Source organism: Harpia harpyja, chromosome 18, assembly GCF_026419915.1.
Source record: "Harpia harpyja isolate bHarHar1 chromosome 18, bHarHar1 primary haplotype, whole genome shotgun sequence".
Taxonomy (NCBI): domain Eukaryota; kingdom Metazoa; phylum Chordata; class Aves; order Accipitriformes; family Accipitridae; genus Harpia; species Harpia harpyja.
Genome location: NC_068957.1, coordinates 16158343 through 16176415, shown reverse-complemented (window position 1 = coordinate 16176415; position 18073 = coordinate 16158343). Strand labels below are relative to the sequence as shown.

General features: G+C 46.6%; 2 protein-coding genes across 3 annotated transcripts; one reads left to right on the top strand and one right to left on the bottom strand.

The window, feature by feature from the left end:
• Positions 1 to 279: 279 nt before the first annotated feature.
• On the bottom strand, positions 280 to 6614 carry AGTR2 (angiotensin II receptor type 2). 2 transcript variants are annotated; one of them, XM_052813994.1, is made up of 3 exons: positions 5561 to 6614; positions 4157 to 4375; positions 280 to 2437 (listed from the first exon to the last, which is right to left on the bottom strand). In XM_052813994.1, exon 3 carries the CDS (start codon positions 2362 to 2364, stop codon positions 1246 to 1248), a length of 1119 nt encoding a protein of 372 aa, XP_052669954.1. In that variant the 5' UTR covers positions 2365 to 2437; positions 4157 to 4375; positions 5561 to 6614; the 3' UTR covers positions 280 to 1245. The 2 variants fall into 2 exon arrangements, with proteins under 2 accessions (XP_052669954.1, XP_052669953.1); XM_052813993.1 differs by having other exon boundaries at positions 4157 to 5737; positions 6153 to 6614.
• A 6450-nt stretch (positions 6615 to 13064) lies between these two features.
• On the top strand, positions 13065 to 14514 carry LOC128153863 (nyctalopin-like). Its single transcript, XM_052813710.1, has one exon. It carries the CDS (start codon positions 13188 to 13190, stop codon positions 14472 to 14474), a length of 1287 nt encoding a protein of 428 aa, XP_052669670.1. The 5' UTR covers positions 13065 to 13187; the 3' UTR covers positions 14475 to 14514.
• Positions 14515 to 18073: the final 3559 nt, after the last annotated feature.

The following is an 18073-nucleotide window of genomic DNA, read 5'->3' as shown; positions in this document are numbered from 1 at the left end:
GGCCAGACTCCTGGTTACCCAACCTGCAGGTATAATTTCTGACCCAAAACTGCTAATGATCTTTCGGTCACCCTGGGTCACCCAGCCTGGGGACAACCTGCTGGCAATCGAGCAGGGTGCAAACAGATCCCTTTTAGACTAACCCTATCAAACATGATCCTTTTGGAAGGATCCACAAGGACCAGTATCTCTCCAGCAAAAGAAAATTTCAAATAATCATCAAAAGGAGTGACCTCAAAATAGAATCAGTATTTGCCAAATAGGGTTTTTTTTCCCCCCTCTTTCTTTTATTTACAAATTAGTAAAATCCCATACTGAGATGTGGGTGAGTCACACTATGGTTTTGCTTCTGGGTGTTAACACAGAGTCACTTAGGCTTTCTGTACACAGTACCTCAAAATTCCAGTAGCAATTGACATTTAAAATGCAAAAACTCTAGACAATCAACAAATCCTTTCCCTGAAGGCTGCTGGACAGTTCGTGGGACTCAGCATGCCCAAGCAGCAGTGGGACATAGCATGTTCCTGGGGCATTACTGTCAAAAGTGACCACACTGAAACAAAGCAAAGGACCATCTGGCCTGCGAACCTGTTACCTGCTATGGGAAAGGTATAAAAACATGCATGTGGTTGTACTTTCCTGCAAGGCTACTCTCCTGCCTCCAGCAGTTTGCAGAACTATGTCTCCACCTGTTCTGAGGATCCCAGGCCTAAGCAGGCAGGAGGTATATTTGATGCATTTTACATGTGACATCTCTAGCCATACATTTTTAAAAAATAATATATATATATCTATAAAAATCAAGGTCAAAATATTTTCTTACAGATAGGTACAGAAGTATCTGCACTGCTTTATTTACACACTCTTTAGTGAGAATCTCTTTTAGAAAATCAGCTTAGGGAATAATACTCAGCACCTAAGCAATTGTAGCTATCTTGCAATGGTCCTTTGGTATATTTTGGCTTTTTGTGTTACACTAAACACTTGCCTGATCTCAGCCACACAGAAGCTGATATTTAAAATGCCATCAATATATTTATTTGCCCGAATCTTCTCTCTATGTAAAACTTGAGTGCTCATTGCAGAAAGGAAGGAAAAATAAATCCCCATGTATGAGAAAACCAGATTCTCCTTCAAACAGCTGGTGAATGAATGGGCACAAAACAAAGGGAACAGGAGAGAGGAGTGTCACCACTGCAGGGACAGCCAGCTGCACTGACATGGCCCCACATCATGCCCTAGTGCCTACAGCAAGGACTCGGGCCCCCCTTCCCTGCCCACGGGGGTCTCAGCATCTCTGAAGTAGCTCCCTTTCCTCAAAGAAGAGCTTTCTTGATGGCTGTTGAACTGATAAACTTGTCGCTTAAACAAGCGATGGAGCTTCTCCTGGAACTGGTTCCCAATAAAGCAGTACAGCAAAGGGTTGATGCAGCTGTTGGCAAATGCCATGCAGATGCCGAATGGCAGTGCTGTGTCGATGATCCCTGTCACGTCACAGTTGTTAATGATGTTCATATGAGCCAAAGCATCCAAAAATGTTAAAATGTGGAATGGAAGCCAGGAAATTAAGAAGGCCACAACAACAGCAGCCACCAGCTTTAGGACTTTGTCCCTCTTCTGCTTGGTTTTCCCAAACTCCTGTGCTTTGAGCAAGTGCATTCTGATCCAGATGTAGCACGTGGTGATCACTGTCAAGGGGATGAAGAAACCAAGTGCATTTTTCAGGAAGGCTGTTGCCACAGACCATTTCGCATAATTCTCATGAGGAAAGGCCATAATGCAAGCATTGACCCCCAAGCTTTCAATGTATTGAGTGTCACGGAAGTAAAACGTTGGGAGGGAAGATGAACAGGCAAGGCCCCACACAACCAGTGCTATAAAATAAGCTTGTTCTGGAGTTCTTCTTTGAGAGCGAATAGGATGGACAATAGCGTGGTATCGGTCCACACTCATGCACGTAATGAAAAATATACTTGCAAACATGTTCAAGCACAGGACGGAACTGGAGATTTTGCACATGAGAGACCCAAAGAGCCAGTTGTACCCCTGCGCGTAGTAGGTAGCCCAGAAGGGAAGCGTGGCGAGGCACAGCAAATCTGCCATGGCCAGGTTGAAAATGTAGATATTAGCAACTATTTTGGGCCCACTGTGACGACAAAGCACCACAACCACCACGCTGTTGCCAATCAGCCCCAGAACAAAAACCACAGAGAAGAGTGCTGGAATTAGTGAAAACTGATAATCTGAAGAGATAAGTGGGCAGGGAGGGGGCGAGCGCGATGCAGCCGATGAGTTCGTCAGTGACGTATGGAGGACTTGGAGAGTTTCTCTGGTGGTGACGACCAGGGAGTAGTTGCTCTGCATGTTGGTGCCAGTAAAAAGGGAGGTTCTGCAGGAAATTCATGTGCTAGCAGCACTTTTCTATCACATTGCTCACCTGCAGATCAGAAACCGTGTGTTAGACATGCACTCTGCAGCCGTCTTAGCTCTGGAATCACACAGTCACAATAAAATAAAAACCATTTCAACTTATGTCAGTAAGCTGAGTGCTGAAATACCAGGCAACCCTGCTGGACTCCTTTCCTCCATCCCACTGACAGGACACAACTAACCCTTTTTAAAAAGGGCTTCACAGCATTTTTTAATTAGCCTGGCAGAGAAGCGAGCAGCTGGGTTTTATCTGTGATTACATATGGTGCTTTCTGTGGCCAGTAGAGCAGAAAAATTATTGACTAAGGAGCTGGAGATACTTCGGGAACTTTTGTGACAAAAGACATCATCGAAGCTCCTCATGATCCTTTTCTCAGCTTTCTCATACTATGTCCAGCCCTCTGCACAGTTAAAATAATGTAGAAAGGCAGCACTCGCCAGTGGGGATCAGGTACTTCACACCTGAGGGTCTCCTGGGACTTCACAGGCATGAAAGCAGCCTTTTAAACAAGGCTATTAGGAAAGCAAGCTTTGATGTTTTTAAAATTCACAGGGCTGGAAACAAAGACACTGAAAGGTCTTTACAAAATACCATTTACTGTCAGAGTCCTTCTCAAAACAAATCTGCATCTCCTGCCCTCACAACGACTTTCAATCAGAAGAGTAAAAGAAATATTTTCAATGTAGATACAAGCAATAGACAGCCAAGTACTCAGCCCTTGCAGGCATTGGATTTAACTGTAGTATTTGACATTCATTTAGAAAGATCAGGACTGAGTTTCCGTAGGGGAAAATGTAGCTACAAAACACCTAAAATCAGAAAGTTAATTGACAGGTCTGTCTTTGTTCCAGTTCAACAGCTTGTGTCTGCACTCTAAGCAGGGCATTTTTCAAACTTTAAGACTTTATAGTCAATAAAGAAGATATCATACCCAAATATTTTATTTTACATGATAGAAAGAGACAATTCCTTTTTAATTAAGTCCTTCTGGAACCAGTCAGGCATTTAAGAATTCTCAAGGGGCCCTAAAAACAACAGAAATTTTGACCAAGACAAGACAATGGAGTTGGGCAATGATCTCTCATTTAACAGAAGGCAACTAGTCATTTCAAATGTATTTTTCTGTATTAACAGTTTAGTGTACTGTAGCTTATCATCTGCTCAATGCAAAATATGCAATATGCTACTTCAAACATACTGACAAAAAATTTTATTTTAATTATATTGTCTCAACAATGAAAATTCAATTGGAGAATATTAATGCACATTTCTGCAGAGTGCCGGTATTTAAATTTCCAAATACTGGATCACAAGCCCACGTTCTATAAGCAAATATGTCTTAAACCAGAGGAAAGCTTTTTGTTTGAGGATGACAAAGATTCAGGAGAGGGTCTGCAGCCCCATTTCGCCCTTAATAATCATGTCCTGAACCCCTCACTTCAACCTACAGAAGATGAAATCTCAAAACTAGTCACAAAGCATTATGTATCTCACACTCCTAACAGAGGGACCACACCATAATTAATTTTAGCTACATTACTGACAACAAGGTTTCATTAACAAACACACTCCCCCCCCGCACATGAACAACTGGTGGCTTAGAATCTGCTTCTAAACTAGTCATTCCTATTACTTACACTATTACTTAAGACACAATGAGGCATTTTATCACAAATTGAATCAAATCAATGGAAATTATGTTCTAACAGCAGATAGAAAACATACCTCTCAAACCTCTCATTCGTCTGGATGTAGCTCTAGAATTACGTGCTCCTTTTTTCTGTTTTCCTTTTAGCGAGTATCATCACTGGCAATCTGATCTCTCATATCTTCCATTTTCCCACTGGGAGACTTTAACCTACATAACTCAAGGACTGAAATATGGACGCCTGCCAGCTTCTTTTCCTTTTGGAAGGAAAACAGTTTGAGAACTCCCCTTTCCAACTTTCCAAAGCCACGTGAGCACACGCAGTAAATCAGGGGAGAAGAACAAGACATCCAAAAAAAAAAAAAAAGGCAAGAAAGAAAGAGGAAATTCACACAAATATCTCTGCAGTTTTCTACTGCAGCTCTTGAACCAGGATGATACACCCACACGCAAGCCTCTTCTGCCCCCAAGGTGTACATGCAACACATGTGAGCCTCCATGCAAGGATTCAGGCATCTCTGAGGGCAGGGGGATTCCCATGCACTCTATGGAGTCCCAGCACTTGCTAACATTGGAGAGCAGAATAGGCTGTTAGTTCTGGCAGAGCTGACTGTAATGTGGACACGCAGAGACAGAAAGCAGAGGAACATCACAGCATTCACACCAGCATTGCCTGTGTAAGGGGGCTGATCCTTTCTCCCATTTAGTAGGATGGGAAAGTCACTGCCCGAGTCCTTGCAAAGACATGCACACTGCTCAAACCGAGGAGGGCAGCAGGACAAATCCACGTGGCAGAGAGCAGGCTCGGCTCTGAGGCTGCACTGGGGTAGCACACAATGAAAGCGAGCAGATCGGCAAGGCTGCGTGCTCACACTGACTTCCCATTCACGCAAAACTGAGTTTTTACATCTGCTTCTTCCTTGCGTCACACGGTCCGTCTGGCCCCAGCCTCCTCCCCCTGGAAGAAGCTCCAAGGGAGCTCCTGAAGGATGAGTACTGGGGCAAAGTAAGTATCCGTAAGCCTTAAATGTTTTGCCCTGATACCCTGAGTGTGATCTCCTCTGCAGCAGCAGCCCATCTACTGGGGACATGTGTGCTGTGCTCACCAGGCAAAGCTGCATGTGCCAGATGGAAAGCAACCACAGAATTCCCTGCTAGTGACATGCCCCTTTGCCCCAGCCAGGTGCTGCTGGCTGGCTGTCCATCACCACCCGGGGCTGGACCCAAGCTCATCCCATTCTTTGAACACTGGCGCAGCCTTGCAGTGAGGGGTATCCAACCTTGGTGGCTTGGGGGAACCCCAGTGCCTGCCCCTGCCCTGGGACTGTATAGCACACCAGATGCAACAGGCACCACAGGCTCTATAACCAGCTCTGCTTACAGCAAGGTGACCCAGAAGAATGATGCAACAGGGAAAATAGCCTTTTACCAGCATTTTCAGAGGAACCAAGGGCTAAGCAGGCTGTGGAGAACAAACTCACCTTTCTGCCCAGCTGTGTCTTTGATCCAGAAAGAGCTGCAGAGAGTGCTAGAAAAGCTCATCAGCAAACTCATATCCATCCCCTGGAGGAGAGCACTACTTCTCAAGGCAGGGAGAGGAGACCTTGGCAGCTTTTGGCTTTATCTGCCTCATATTAAGAGTCCAGTTCTTGGCATTTCTGTGCAAAAGGACACTGGGTTATTTAAAGAAGGGGAATCCCAAGCAGCATTTCTATTTATCACAGTGCACCTGATTTACTGCTTCATGGACACAATGACAAAGCAGTCAGTGGTCAGGACTGTCAGGCTGCAAGCACGCACAGTGCCTGTGCTTGGGGCAAACACTGGAAGGGAAAGCAAGCTGAAATAGCTCAATGAAATGACATGCTGGGAGCAGATAAAACAGAAACAGACCCAAACATCACAGTATCTTGAGGGAGGGTAATACCAAATCACTGCACAGGATGGGAGACCTCATCTGTCCCAAAGGCTCAAGCGCTGCATGTCACAGCCAGAGTTAGACAACATACATGTTAGCATATCCTTGTTATTTCAAGATATATATATATAACCCTCCCCAATGCACACACTCACCCATTCCATAAATATTTAGTTTGAGTTTGGGGCATCCCTTCCTATTCCTTTTCCCTCTCATTCCTCTTCACCCTCCTTTGAGGTTGTCATGGAAAAGGCAGAGGAGGCACCCTGGAACCACTGAAACTTGCATTACTCAACAAAAAAATAAACAAAATTTGTAAAGGAAACAGTAACATCCATAATAGCTTGGGGGCTGAAAAAGTCAAGGCTTAACCTAAAAGCTTTAAGATGAAGATTTGCACTCAGTTCCCGCATTCTACAACCACTACTAGGAGACTTGTTGTTTTGTTCAAGAGGGATTAAATGGATGATGCACCTTCTAGAGACATGCTGCAAGAACTCTGTCCTTTCTTCAAACCAAACCTCTACCAAGCAGGTCAGTAGGAACACGTGGGATGTGCAAGTGCAGAGGTCACCTGTCCAACTGCAAAGGAGAAGAAATGCACACTTTGCCACCAATCCCCCCTGTACATACCCTGCCTCGGGTCTGAAGGCCTGCTGGCTCTCAGGTGAGTTACCTGAGATGTTGGCACTCACTCTGACCCATATTCATTCAATTTTTTTACTAACAGTGTGTTAGGACACCCTCAGCCAGGAATTCTTGCTGCTAGTTGCTTTGCACACAAAGGACCGGTGAAAGATCTTGCTCCATCCTTCACCAAATATCCAGCGTGCTTTGTAAGTGGGGGAAAAAGTCAAATGCATAAGAATGTTTATTTTGAAAAGATAAGAAACACTTCTGATCCTCACAGATACTGACTGTGTCTATTCTGTTCTACCCCCAAAACTGTTTGAAACTTTGTGCTGGGTTCATACCTCTTTGCAGACAAGACATGGGCCTGATGTGCCTGGTGCCATGGGGGTCATACCTCAGGCTGCCCTTTGCCAAATCTTGCTCCCATTCTTCCCCCCGCCAGTGCTCAATGCATCCGATTCCTTATCTGATCCCAAGTTGTCTCTTCAAAGCTCTATTTAGCCAATGAACAAACCCCCTCCCTCTTCTATTTCCCCCGCTACATCTTTCTTCCTCCCACTGTTTCTGAGCATTGCCTGTAACGAATGGCTGTGAAATAGAAGGTACACCTGGTACGGATGCCCAAGCTGTCCGTACACAAGCCAACATTGTGCCATGTAGTGCTGCAGCTGAGCTAATGCCCCCTGAGCTTGCAGGACATGTTTGTCCAGCTTGTGCAGCCAGCCTGTTTAATCCAGCTCATGGGTCACTGCATCAGAGCCCAGCACACAGCTCAGCACGGGCGCAGAGTCTTCAGCCTTTTTACCGTTCATCTGGCTGGAAAGTTGCAAAAGCTGGGAGTTTTCACCACAAGACAACCTGTTTGATGTTAAATGGTGAGGAGTTAGTGCTTCCTGGGGCATGTATTTGGGGAAGGATTTTACACATGTCTTTTATACCAAGGAAAACAAAAAATAAAAAAAAAAATCCCAAGTCAAGAGAAGCAAGAAATTTTCCTGCATGTTCACATGCAGCACTCAGGTTTACCTTTCTATCCTTGAGCTCACGCACCTAGAGGTCACTAGAAGCATTTAAAAAAACCCCAAGCAAACCCAAAACAAACCCAAACCCCCAAAACCCCACTCCCACAAAACCACACACACACACAATTCAAATAGCAACTTCTGATCAGTTCTGCAAATTAAAAAAAAAAAAAGGATTCATACACTCCAAGTCCTACGTCTCGGTTTTTGCAGGGAAGTGCTGCTGTCAGGGATGAAATATTCTGAACAGGCAGTGTATCCGACTGCGCCAGCAGACTGTCAGAGCCAGCTCTTGAGGTTAAACCTTGCCAGCCTGCCAAATCTTCAAACCAGTGTGGGATCCAGATGCAGACTGTATTCATGGGCTTGATTTGTTCCTTTTGGAGAATGGAAAAGGGGAAAAAAAATCTCTCATACATGTGCTCCCCAGGATGCATAACCCAACGTAGGTCAGTATGGCTCTGACTCCTCTGTAGCTGATTTACAGCAGGATGCCCTGACTCCCTGGCCCGAGCACTGGCGGCAGGAGGGGAGGATCCAGCACCCACAGACTGCTGGAGGAGTGATGATTTCCATCATGCCAGATAGTGCATTTGCACCGTGCCGAATGACAGGCCTTTTGCACACGCTCACCGAAACCATCCTGCCTGCAGCTGGGTTTCCCTAGCACTCCATAAACTTTTATATGCGTTCCTGCTTCCTGCATTTGTTTGTTTAAGGGTTTATTTAGGGATTAATTGCTCAGTCTTGCAAGTAAGATTGGAGTATCTAGCTCGTCCTTCCCCAGCACCAGAGCGCTCCTGCAGAGAAGGCTGCTTTCTCTCATCCTTTTTGGGGCCTTAGGGAGGAGAGCGGTTGTGAGCAGCAACCAGTTGAAAATTGATGGCCAAGGCAGTGGGTCCTGCTCACACCCAGCATCCTTGGTTCTTGCCTTGGCATGCTGGGTCTTAACACTGTCTCGTGTACCTCTGAAGCACGATCAGGCCTGACAGTGGGTGTCTGCAAACCCAGTGTTTTGGCCAGGAGGGACAACTAGTAGCATTTTTAAAGTGAAGACCTTGGTCAGTGTTTCACTTTCCCTCCTGGAGCCATGATTTCATATGGAAGCACTGAGCAGGCCTGGGGAAAGCTCTGCTTTTCCCCTTCACAGCAGCACAGTGGTGAACCCAAGGGCCACCCAGCCAGGACCCATCAGAGTACAGTATCAGAGAGCTCTGGTCCCATTCAATGGACCTTCCACGCTGGAAGAAGTCAGTTTTTGAAGCAGTTCAGTGTCTAGAGTGTGGCAGAGGCAGTCTGGAGGGAAGAGGGACGCCCCTTCCACCTCCAGCATCCAGAAAAATTTTCCAAAGCATTTCTTCTGAGATGTTTGTGTCCAGCTGATAGCACTGCCAAGACTGAGATTATCGTCCATGACATTGTTTGTTCAAATAATTGGCTGTGAGCATTTTACAAGTTACTAAAAGTAGTAAAGAAAACAAGCACTTAAGTGCCTTTGAAAACATGCTGCACCCGATGCTATTAAAGGCAGCGAGTACACATGCGCCCTGGCACCGCTGCCTGCTCTTGGGGGGAGCACTGCAGCACGCCTGGCCTTGCTGAAGGCTGCGGGACTTGGCCAGAGCTCCATTCCTGAGTGCTGCACAGCTCTGAGCCATGGCCGTAAAGATAAACCTTCAGGCACCAGGGCTTGCCCACAATGGGCATAGAGCCTAAATCCCGCTGACGCTGCTATGGCTGAAGCACAGCATTTCAGCAATTGAGACCTGCTCAGCCAGATCAGAACGGGAATCCACATTCAGCTTTCATAAAGAACAATTTTTCATCACAGGTAATTTTCTCCTGCCCACTTCTCCCAGGTGAGTTGCTGTGATAAGCAGTAGAAGTCAAGACATTGATGCCCACAGCTTGTGGGAGAGAGCTCCCTCCTGTCTAACTTTGGCTTTATTAGTATTAATATATCTGTATATAACTCGGCATTTAAATGATGTGGGAGCATACTTCACGTTTCTTTTTAGGGTCTCAAAGTGATTTTTTAGGAAGAGCTAGGACTCCATGGCCAGTTTTATAGAGCTACAGAGTACTCAGGGTCTCTTTCCAGAGATCCATTAAAAATAAAAATCTTCCTTCCTTTGATGTTTTTAACTATACTCACTGCAAGCTTAATTTCCCACTTTTTAAGTGTTTTTGTCAGGAATTTCTCTTATGTACCAAAAATGCTGAGATACACATGAAAGAGTTCACCAGCTAGATAAAGCTTTGGGGAAGTCAGAATATTCCTGACACTTGGGTATTCCAACTTATTTAATCCTTTTTTTAATCAACAAAGCTATTAAGCGATTCTGCTCACCCTACCTTTGCCCACCAGAAAGTCTAAAGACAGCCAACTTTGCTCCTTTAACTCATTAGACCAGGAGACCACCCCAAAGTAGATGTTTGGACTGCTTGTATCAAACCTCGATCCTGTAGAGAATACAGGTCCTTAAAATCTACAGTATTAGGCAAGGCTTTTGACATCAGCTACAAACAATTTCTGAAGTGGGTGTGCTGGGCTATAAATCCCAAATGTCAGATAAATCAGTTACTGAAGAAAAGACAAAACACAATCATGGTCATGCAATGGGTGGAATACATTTTAACAGAAGACCTGCAGTGGCTCAGCCTTTCCATTAGAGCCGGAAGGATGAGCCACCTCAGCCAAAACACATGATGCTCTCCAGAAAACCCTCCTAGCAGATGGACTGAGACAACCAAAATCCCTGCCTGTGGAGCACAAAGAGCTGAGCCTGAAAAAGACCGCCCAAGAGCTGAATGCTCATAATTGAATGGACCATAGTAGGAAAGTGTTTGTTAAAAATGTAGCTAGAGAGAAAAATCATGTGGCTGTTCTTCTCAAGGACCATGTCTTTACCTTGTCTCTGCAGCATCTGATGTGCTAGTGATGCTGGCTACGGCTGACTGCAGCAATGATGCTCAGGAAGCTGAAGCTGGACAGGCAATGCTGAGCGCTTCTTGCAAAGGAGCACTCAGCCCCCAGCAAAGGTTTAGCTCTCCAGTGTTAAGCGATGGCATACCGCTGTGTTCCTTCCACCCCAAGGGCTGCTACAACCAGAGCTGAAATCCTGACAAGGCAGCTGCCACCCCCCCATGCATGATGGAATCGTTACAGGGAGCAGCTGGAATTGCCAAACCCATGACAAAGTGTAAAGATCTGGTCATTTTGATACTTTCGGGCTTCCTTAGGCCTACAGGCTCTGAAGCAAGGAGACATTGTACAGCTCTGTGGTCCTGTTTCACCACTATATTTTAATCCAATTAAGCAACATCTGGCAATGATGAGCTCTAAGAACTGCATGCTTTTCACGTCTGAAAATTTCCAATACGAAATCAAAGAGAATTAGAGAGAGCACTGGGCTTAAAAAAGGGCTAGAACATGGCAACACTGCTGGAATTACAGCCAGAAATAAAGCCTGTGTAGAATAAAAAGGACACCAGAGCAAGTGATCCATCTTCGCTGGTCTGAGCTACAAAACTTCAGCTACAGGTGAGACCATTCATAGCAGACACAGAGCAGCTCACGCATCCTGCACAGAGACCAGCAGAAACCTGCCTCCTTCACAGGGATGCACAGGCAAAGTTGTGGAGCAATGGATATTCATAGCTGTGCTGCAGCAGGAGGTAAGAGAAGCTGTGGAGATCCCAGCAGCAGGACATCCCTTCAAAGTGATGTCCTCAAAGGAGCCGTCCCAGCTGAGCTGGGAATACAGAAAACAAAGATTCACCCACCAAAACCTTTGGCATAGCCCCAGATGTGAGTAGCTGGATGGGATGAGCAGCGCACATTTCCACCTTCTTCCGAGGCTCCCAGGACAATCCCCTTAGCAAGGTGCCATCACCACTACTCTCAGCGTGAAAACCAGCTTTTGGCCCCTAGTAACACTGCAGTAAAGCCTGTCTAACTAAATAAATGATGTTGTTTACAGCTGGAAGATGGTCTCCATTACACAACACGGCCATCGCAGCCAAGCTTCCAGGGAGAAGCTGTTCTTTGGGGGGTTGTTTCTTGAAAAAGTGAAGAAGAAAACAGAACTAGCTGAAGCCAACACAGCAATTTAACAGCACAGGAAACCTAATCTGCTTCTGCTGAGAAAACAATGGATCTGCAAATTTGTCCAATTCACACTTACAGTTGGGCATATCATATATTTGGGTTTTTAGGCCACTGTCTGGACAGAGCTGGCAGAGCAGGAGAGAGAAAGGAAACCTGTAAAACATGAAAAAGAAAAAAGCTGACATAGAACAAGAAACTAAAAGCAGGGAAATGCACCTGAAGGGAGGGGGCTGACAGAAGGTGCTTCAAACACATCAAAAACTTGAGAACTCCAGCAGAGAGAAGTGAGGGGGAAAACAAAAATTAAAAGAGTGAGAAAAACCAAGAGCGGCAACTGTGTCACTGGTTGCCCTGCTGACACATCAGCTGCAAGGCCCCGCTCTAGTCCTCTTGGCATCGTAAGCAAAATAATCAGCCTGCAGATTGCTGATTCCTGGCTGCTGGATGTATCAATCAGCCCCCCCATTGCACTTTTCCTTTGCACTCTGGATGTAGGATAAAAACCAGAGAGGGGCCCAAGGACATGGGTTTTTAGGGACCCAAGCCCAGCTCCAGCTGCTCAGTGGCATTTTCAGAACTGCTGGAGACAGGCAGCGCCCTGGGAAGGGCAGCGTGCCCTTGGGGTGCTCCACATTTCACGCACAGTGATCATCTTTTACCACGCATACATGGCTCAGGGCTTATCCCGAGATGAGGCTCCACCAGGACATGGCACTCCCCCACATACTCCCAGCTGGCAGGGACCGTGAGGTTTGCACAGCTCCTGACAGCCTCCCGTTTTACTGCAGAGGAGTCACAGGCACGGACAAGGCTGTGCTCAGGGCTCAGTCCCAGCTCCGCTTTCCTCGGCGTCCGGACCACAGCCTGAGCCCAGGGCACCTGCCAGCATGTGCACCCACAGCAGGGTGAGAGCCCCCGCCTCATATCCGGATGGCAGAGCCGCTCTCAGCTGCCTTTACTGAAGCCCTAACTGGACAAAAGTACAAAAATGCCCCCCCCAAAACAGAGGGGGTTTTGAGCAAACTACCAAACAGATCCTGAGAATGGTCATCAACCCAGGAGCAGGACCCTCTCCCAGACAGGTCCCGAGGGAAGTCTGTTACCTGCTGCTGCTTGCAGAGGGCGGGAGGTGGGAAAAACCACTGTCAGAGCGCGATGCTCAGCTGAGAAATCTCCCTGCCTCTCAGTAATGCTCTTTACAGCAGGGCGGCACTTAATCGGCTTTTATCTGCCTAAAGACTTGATCCCCATTGGTCTGCAGCAGGAAGGACCAGCTAATTTATTTTCACTGTGCACTAAAAGCACAGCCCAAACGACGCTGCAATGCTCGCGGTTCACCTATCCAAAAGGTACATGCTCTTTTTCTTGCCTCCTTCTCTGCTAACCATCAGGTATTAGATGCGGTGGCTGGCTTGTGGCTGGTCATGTTCTTTCTTGTTATATTTATATTTACTTGTGCAGCAAAGGCTGGACTGAGTCTGAATATCTCTGATTCATGCCCAAGCATGTGCAAATGTGCACCTGAAGAGATTATCCACTGTAACAGAGCCGGACTGAGAGCCCTCCCTGGAGAAATAGCAGCATCCACCGTGTCTCTAAACCTCTCCAATAATTATTTGCGGATTCTCACCACCAACACCTTCAGAAACCTGACTTTCCTCCACAGCCTCTGGCTAGATGGAAACAATCTGACTTTCCTGTCCCCGGGGACCTTCCACTCTCTCAGCAAGCTGCGAGAGCTGCACCTCAGCAGGAACTCACGTCTCACCTACCTGCACGCAAACACTTTCAGAGGACTATTAAACCTCATCAGCCTGGATTTGTCCCACTGCAATATCTTCGAAATCCACCCACTTCTATTTTCACACCTGCCTTCTTTAGAAAGGCTCGATTTAGCCTCCAATAACATGCGGTATGTCCCACAAGCCTTTAGGAACCTCTCCAGTCTCATGAGGCTGTCCCTGGAGGGCAACCACATAGAAGCCATTGGCAGAGATTCCCTGAAGGACCTGGAAAGCTTGTACGATCTGAATCTCAGGAAGAATCGGATATGGATCATTCAAAATGGCGCTTTTACAAAGCTTCTCAGATTGGGCATGTTAAATTTAGGACACAACTTCATCGCCGATTTGCCTAATCAGCTTTTCGACGGGTTGATCCAGCTCAAGACCATGCACCTTGAAGCCAACAGAATCACTGCTGTCGACTGCACCTTCAGACATCTGCTGAACTTGAGAAACTTGTACCTGAACAACAACCAGATCTCCTCGATCTCAGACTCTGCTTTCTCATACTTAAACAAGCTGCACTTCCTTCACCTGAGCAAGAACAACCTCAGCTCCCTCCCCATCCGCTTGTTAGCTGAACTGCCAAAACTGAAGTACGTGTTTTTATCCCACAATCCCTGGAAATGCAACTGCAAGATGCTTTGGTTCTGGCGGTGGACCGCAACGCAGAGGGGAGCGATCAAAGGGCTGCACTGTGCCTTCCTGGGCCCTCACAACATGACAGCACTCGATGTCCCCCATCCAGGGGACCTGATGGACTGCACAGTGCCGCCTGAGCCAGCAAGCGAAGACAAGTGCGGGGTGGCCAGTACCAGCGTGGCTTCCGGGCCCCCCACTCTCCCCAGCAAGGTCATCCTGCTGGCACTTGTCTGCCACGTATGGTATTTTGCAAGGGGATGGGACAGTTCCGTGGCCACATTTTGACAACGTTTAAATTATAAATACATTTTTTATTTTCTCACTATTTGTTTGCAAACAATGGTTTTCATTACAGGTGAGTTTTATATGGAAATAGAAGGATTTTATTATATAGGAATAAATGCTTTCATTCATGGGCAACGCTCAAATCTGAAACGCTAATATCAAAATTCACTATAAATGTTCATGTGCAGAGGAGAAGCTCACATTAGCAAGTTCGGGGCTGGGGCTTGTGCTGGGTGATGCAGTGCCGGGAAGCATGGCCCCACCACGGCCATTTCCAGACTGACCACAGCCACGTGTGATCTCTCGGGGAAGGGCTGCCTTCCTGTGCTCAGCCCGCACTGGGGATATTGTGAGTACTGCTGAAGTAGGAATAAATTGCACGTGTTCCAGCACATCTGGAGTCCCTAGAAAAGGCTCAGTCCATCAGCATCTCTGTGAACATGTGGTAGCTTCCCACAGCTGGCACATGAGGTGCTTTGCTATTAGAGTATAAGACAGTGTCCTGGTTTCATATATTTATATAGGTATATATATTAATACCTATTAATATATACCTATATAGTATATTTATATATATACTTTATATATACATATTAGGTATTTCCAGTACCTAAAGGGGGCCTACAAGAAAGCCGGAGAGTGAGTGAGCGGCTGCGTGGTGTTTAGTTGCTGGCTGGGGTTAAACCACGACAGACAGTGTTGGAGGAGTGGGCAAAAATGTCACCCAGTAAAACATTTCATCGCTCAGCTGCTCCTCACAGTATTGAGCCTCAGGTAACACGGCTCTGCATTTACCCCTGCAAAGAGCTCATTTGTTTCAGGGATGGTCTGTACGAGTTGTGTCTCCCCACATTTTGTTGACGAGCTCTGGCATGGCATCACACCAGTGTCATATCCCTGAGCTGCGTCCCTTCAGCTGCTGGGAGACACTGCCAGGTCACTGCCAGGGTGGTGAGACACTGGAACAGGTTGCCCAGAGAAGTTGTGGATGCCCCATCCTTGGAAGGGTTCAAGACCAGGTTGGATGTGGCTTTGAGCAACCTGGTCTAGTGAAAGGTGTCACTGCCCATCTAGTCTAAATCTGCCCTCTTTTAGTTTAAAACCATTACCCCCTGTCCTATCTCAACAGGCCCTACTAAAAAGTTTGTCCCCATCTTTCTTATAAGCCCCCTTTAAGTATTGAAAGGTGACAATAAGGTCTCCCTGGAGCCTTCTCTTTTCCAGGCTGAACAACTCCAACTCAGTCTCATAGGAGATGTGTTCCATCCCTCTGATCATTTTTGTGGCCCTCCTCTGGACCTGCTCCAACAGGTCCATGTCTTTCCTGTGCTGAGAACTCCAGAGCTGGATGCAGTACTGCAGATGGGGTCTCAACAGAGCAGAGTAGAGGTGGGGAATCACTTCCCTCGACCTGCTGGCCACGCTTCTTTTTGGGCAGCCCAGGATCCAGTTGGCTTTCTGGGCTGCAAGCGCACATTGCTGGCTCATGTCTAGCTTTTCATCCACCAGTACCCCCAAGTCCTTCTCCACAGGGCTGCTCTCAATCCCTTCATCCCTCAGCCAGTGTTGATACTGGGGGTTGCCCCGACCCAGGTGCAGGACCTTGCACTTGGCCTCGTTGAACCTCCCGAGGTTCATATGGGCCCACTTCTCAAGTTGTCCAAGTCCCTCTGGATGGCATCTTGTCCCTCAGACACATCAACCACACCACTCAGCTTGGTGTCACCTGCAAACTTCCTGAGGGTGCACTCAATCCCACTGTCTATGTCATTGATGAAGATATTAAACAGTACTGGTCCCAATACGGACCCCTGGGGGACACCACTTGTCACTGATCTCCATCTGGACATTGAGCCTTTGACCACTACCCTGTGGATGCGACCATCCAACCAATTTCTCAGCCACTGAACAGTCCATCCATCAAACCCGTATCTCTCCAATTTAGAGAGAAGAACGTTGTGGGGCACTGTGTCAAAGGCCTTACAGAAGTCCAGATAGATGACATCCATAGCTCTTCCCTTGTCCACTGGTATCTTCACATCCAGAAATACTAAATATTTTTGGATGCTTTCTCCTTTGCAAGATTATTGACTTGCAACATATCCCTGGCCAGATAGCACACCTCGCTGGGCTAAACCCCTGCCTAGCACAGAGCTCCTTGCAGGGGGAAACCCCTCTGGTCTGCAGGAAGCACTTCCCCATGCCAGGTCACAGGAGCAGTCCCACAACCTCCAGAACCAGCAGCACCATTTGCCAGTGCTCAACCAAGGTGTTTGGTGCTCACAGTAACGGCGATGGCAAATCCCATCCTTCAGGCACCAGGCACGGTCAAGCCTGGCTATTTGCACTTGGCAGATCTGGATTTCCTGCAGAGATTAAATTGCACCACAGGTAGAGTGAGTAAATCTGCCTGCAGAGACCTGTCCTGCAGAATTAGCATAGTCTTCCCTTGACTTTGGCCGCCAGTGCACAGAAGACACGATCTGCACAGACAGAATTTGTGCCTCACAGTGTCTCTTTGTTCTCCACCATTGGAAGACTTCAGGAATTTAGTAATTCCTAAAGCGACAATGAGCAGAACCCCTGCTGACCACGGCTGCCTCCCTTGTTCTGACCTTGCCATCAGCCATGTGGGCTGGTGGCAGCACAGCTGGGTCTAAAGAATGTTGCTCTTTACAGCTCTTTGGCTTTTTCTCTGAGATGCTTTCAGTGATTATTTCTCACCTGACTTCTAAAAGCAAGAGCACCTAGATAACATTCCAGAGAGATGACTAAATCTTCAGCATTTATCACTGTATAAACACTTGCCACAAGACATGCCCAGTGTTTACTGAGCACTCACAGAAGGAAGCAATAGAACATGTGGCAGACACACCACATTTGTCCATCCTTAGAAGAATTATCCCAAGCTGATAAGAGGTAAGAGAGAAATAAACCTTTGCTTAGTGCTGAAAACATAGAAACCAGCACATTTTGACAAGGGAAACCTGCCTTGGAGCGCAGAGTAAGACCAACCTTTGCTGTTGCACCAGTGAAGGGACAAACTAGGGCTGCACAATAAAACCACGCATGCTGCGTCTTCCTGGTTATCAGATTTGTGATTAGATTTGTGCAAAGTAAACAATGGTCAATACATTTTTGCTTACGTTTTGTTTGTGCTGTTTCAGCATTTTATTTGCGCATTCAGCACCATCCTCACTTTCCTCAGCTTCACATACTTTGGGAGGTAGTGGAAAAAAATCTCCAGTTTGTTTCTTGCTTTTGCATTCCACTCTGCTATTGATCTGCAATAGAAAAAGGCAGAAGTAAAAAGCAAGCAAGCAAAATCCACCTCAGAGATATTTTAAAGTCCCTACAAAATTAGATTTTTCCATTGAAAAATATAAATTGGTGAAAAGTTGATATGAAGGAGAGCCTTGTCTCATCTGGATGCTTGCAGAAAATATTCCTTCCACTTTTACGACACCACATCATTAAACTCTGAACAGGAGCGCAACTAAATTGCTTCTGTGCTATGATGAAGCAGCAACAGAAATACTTAACAAGTTGTACACAGCACGCTTGCGAAGAACATGTGGCTACGTTTTTTATCCACAAAA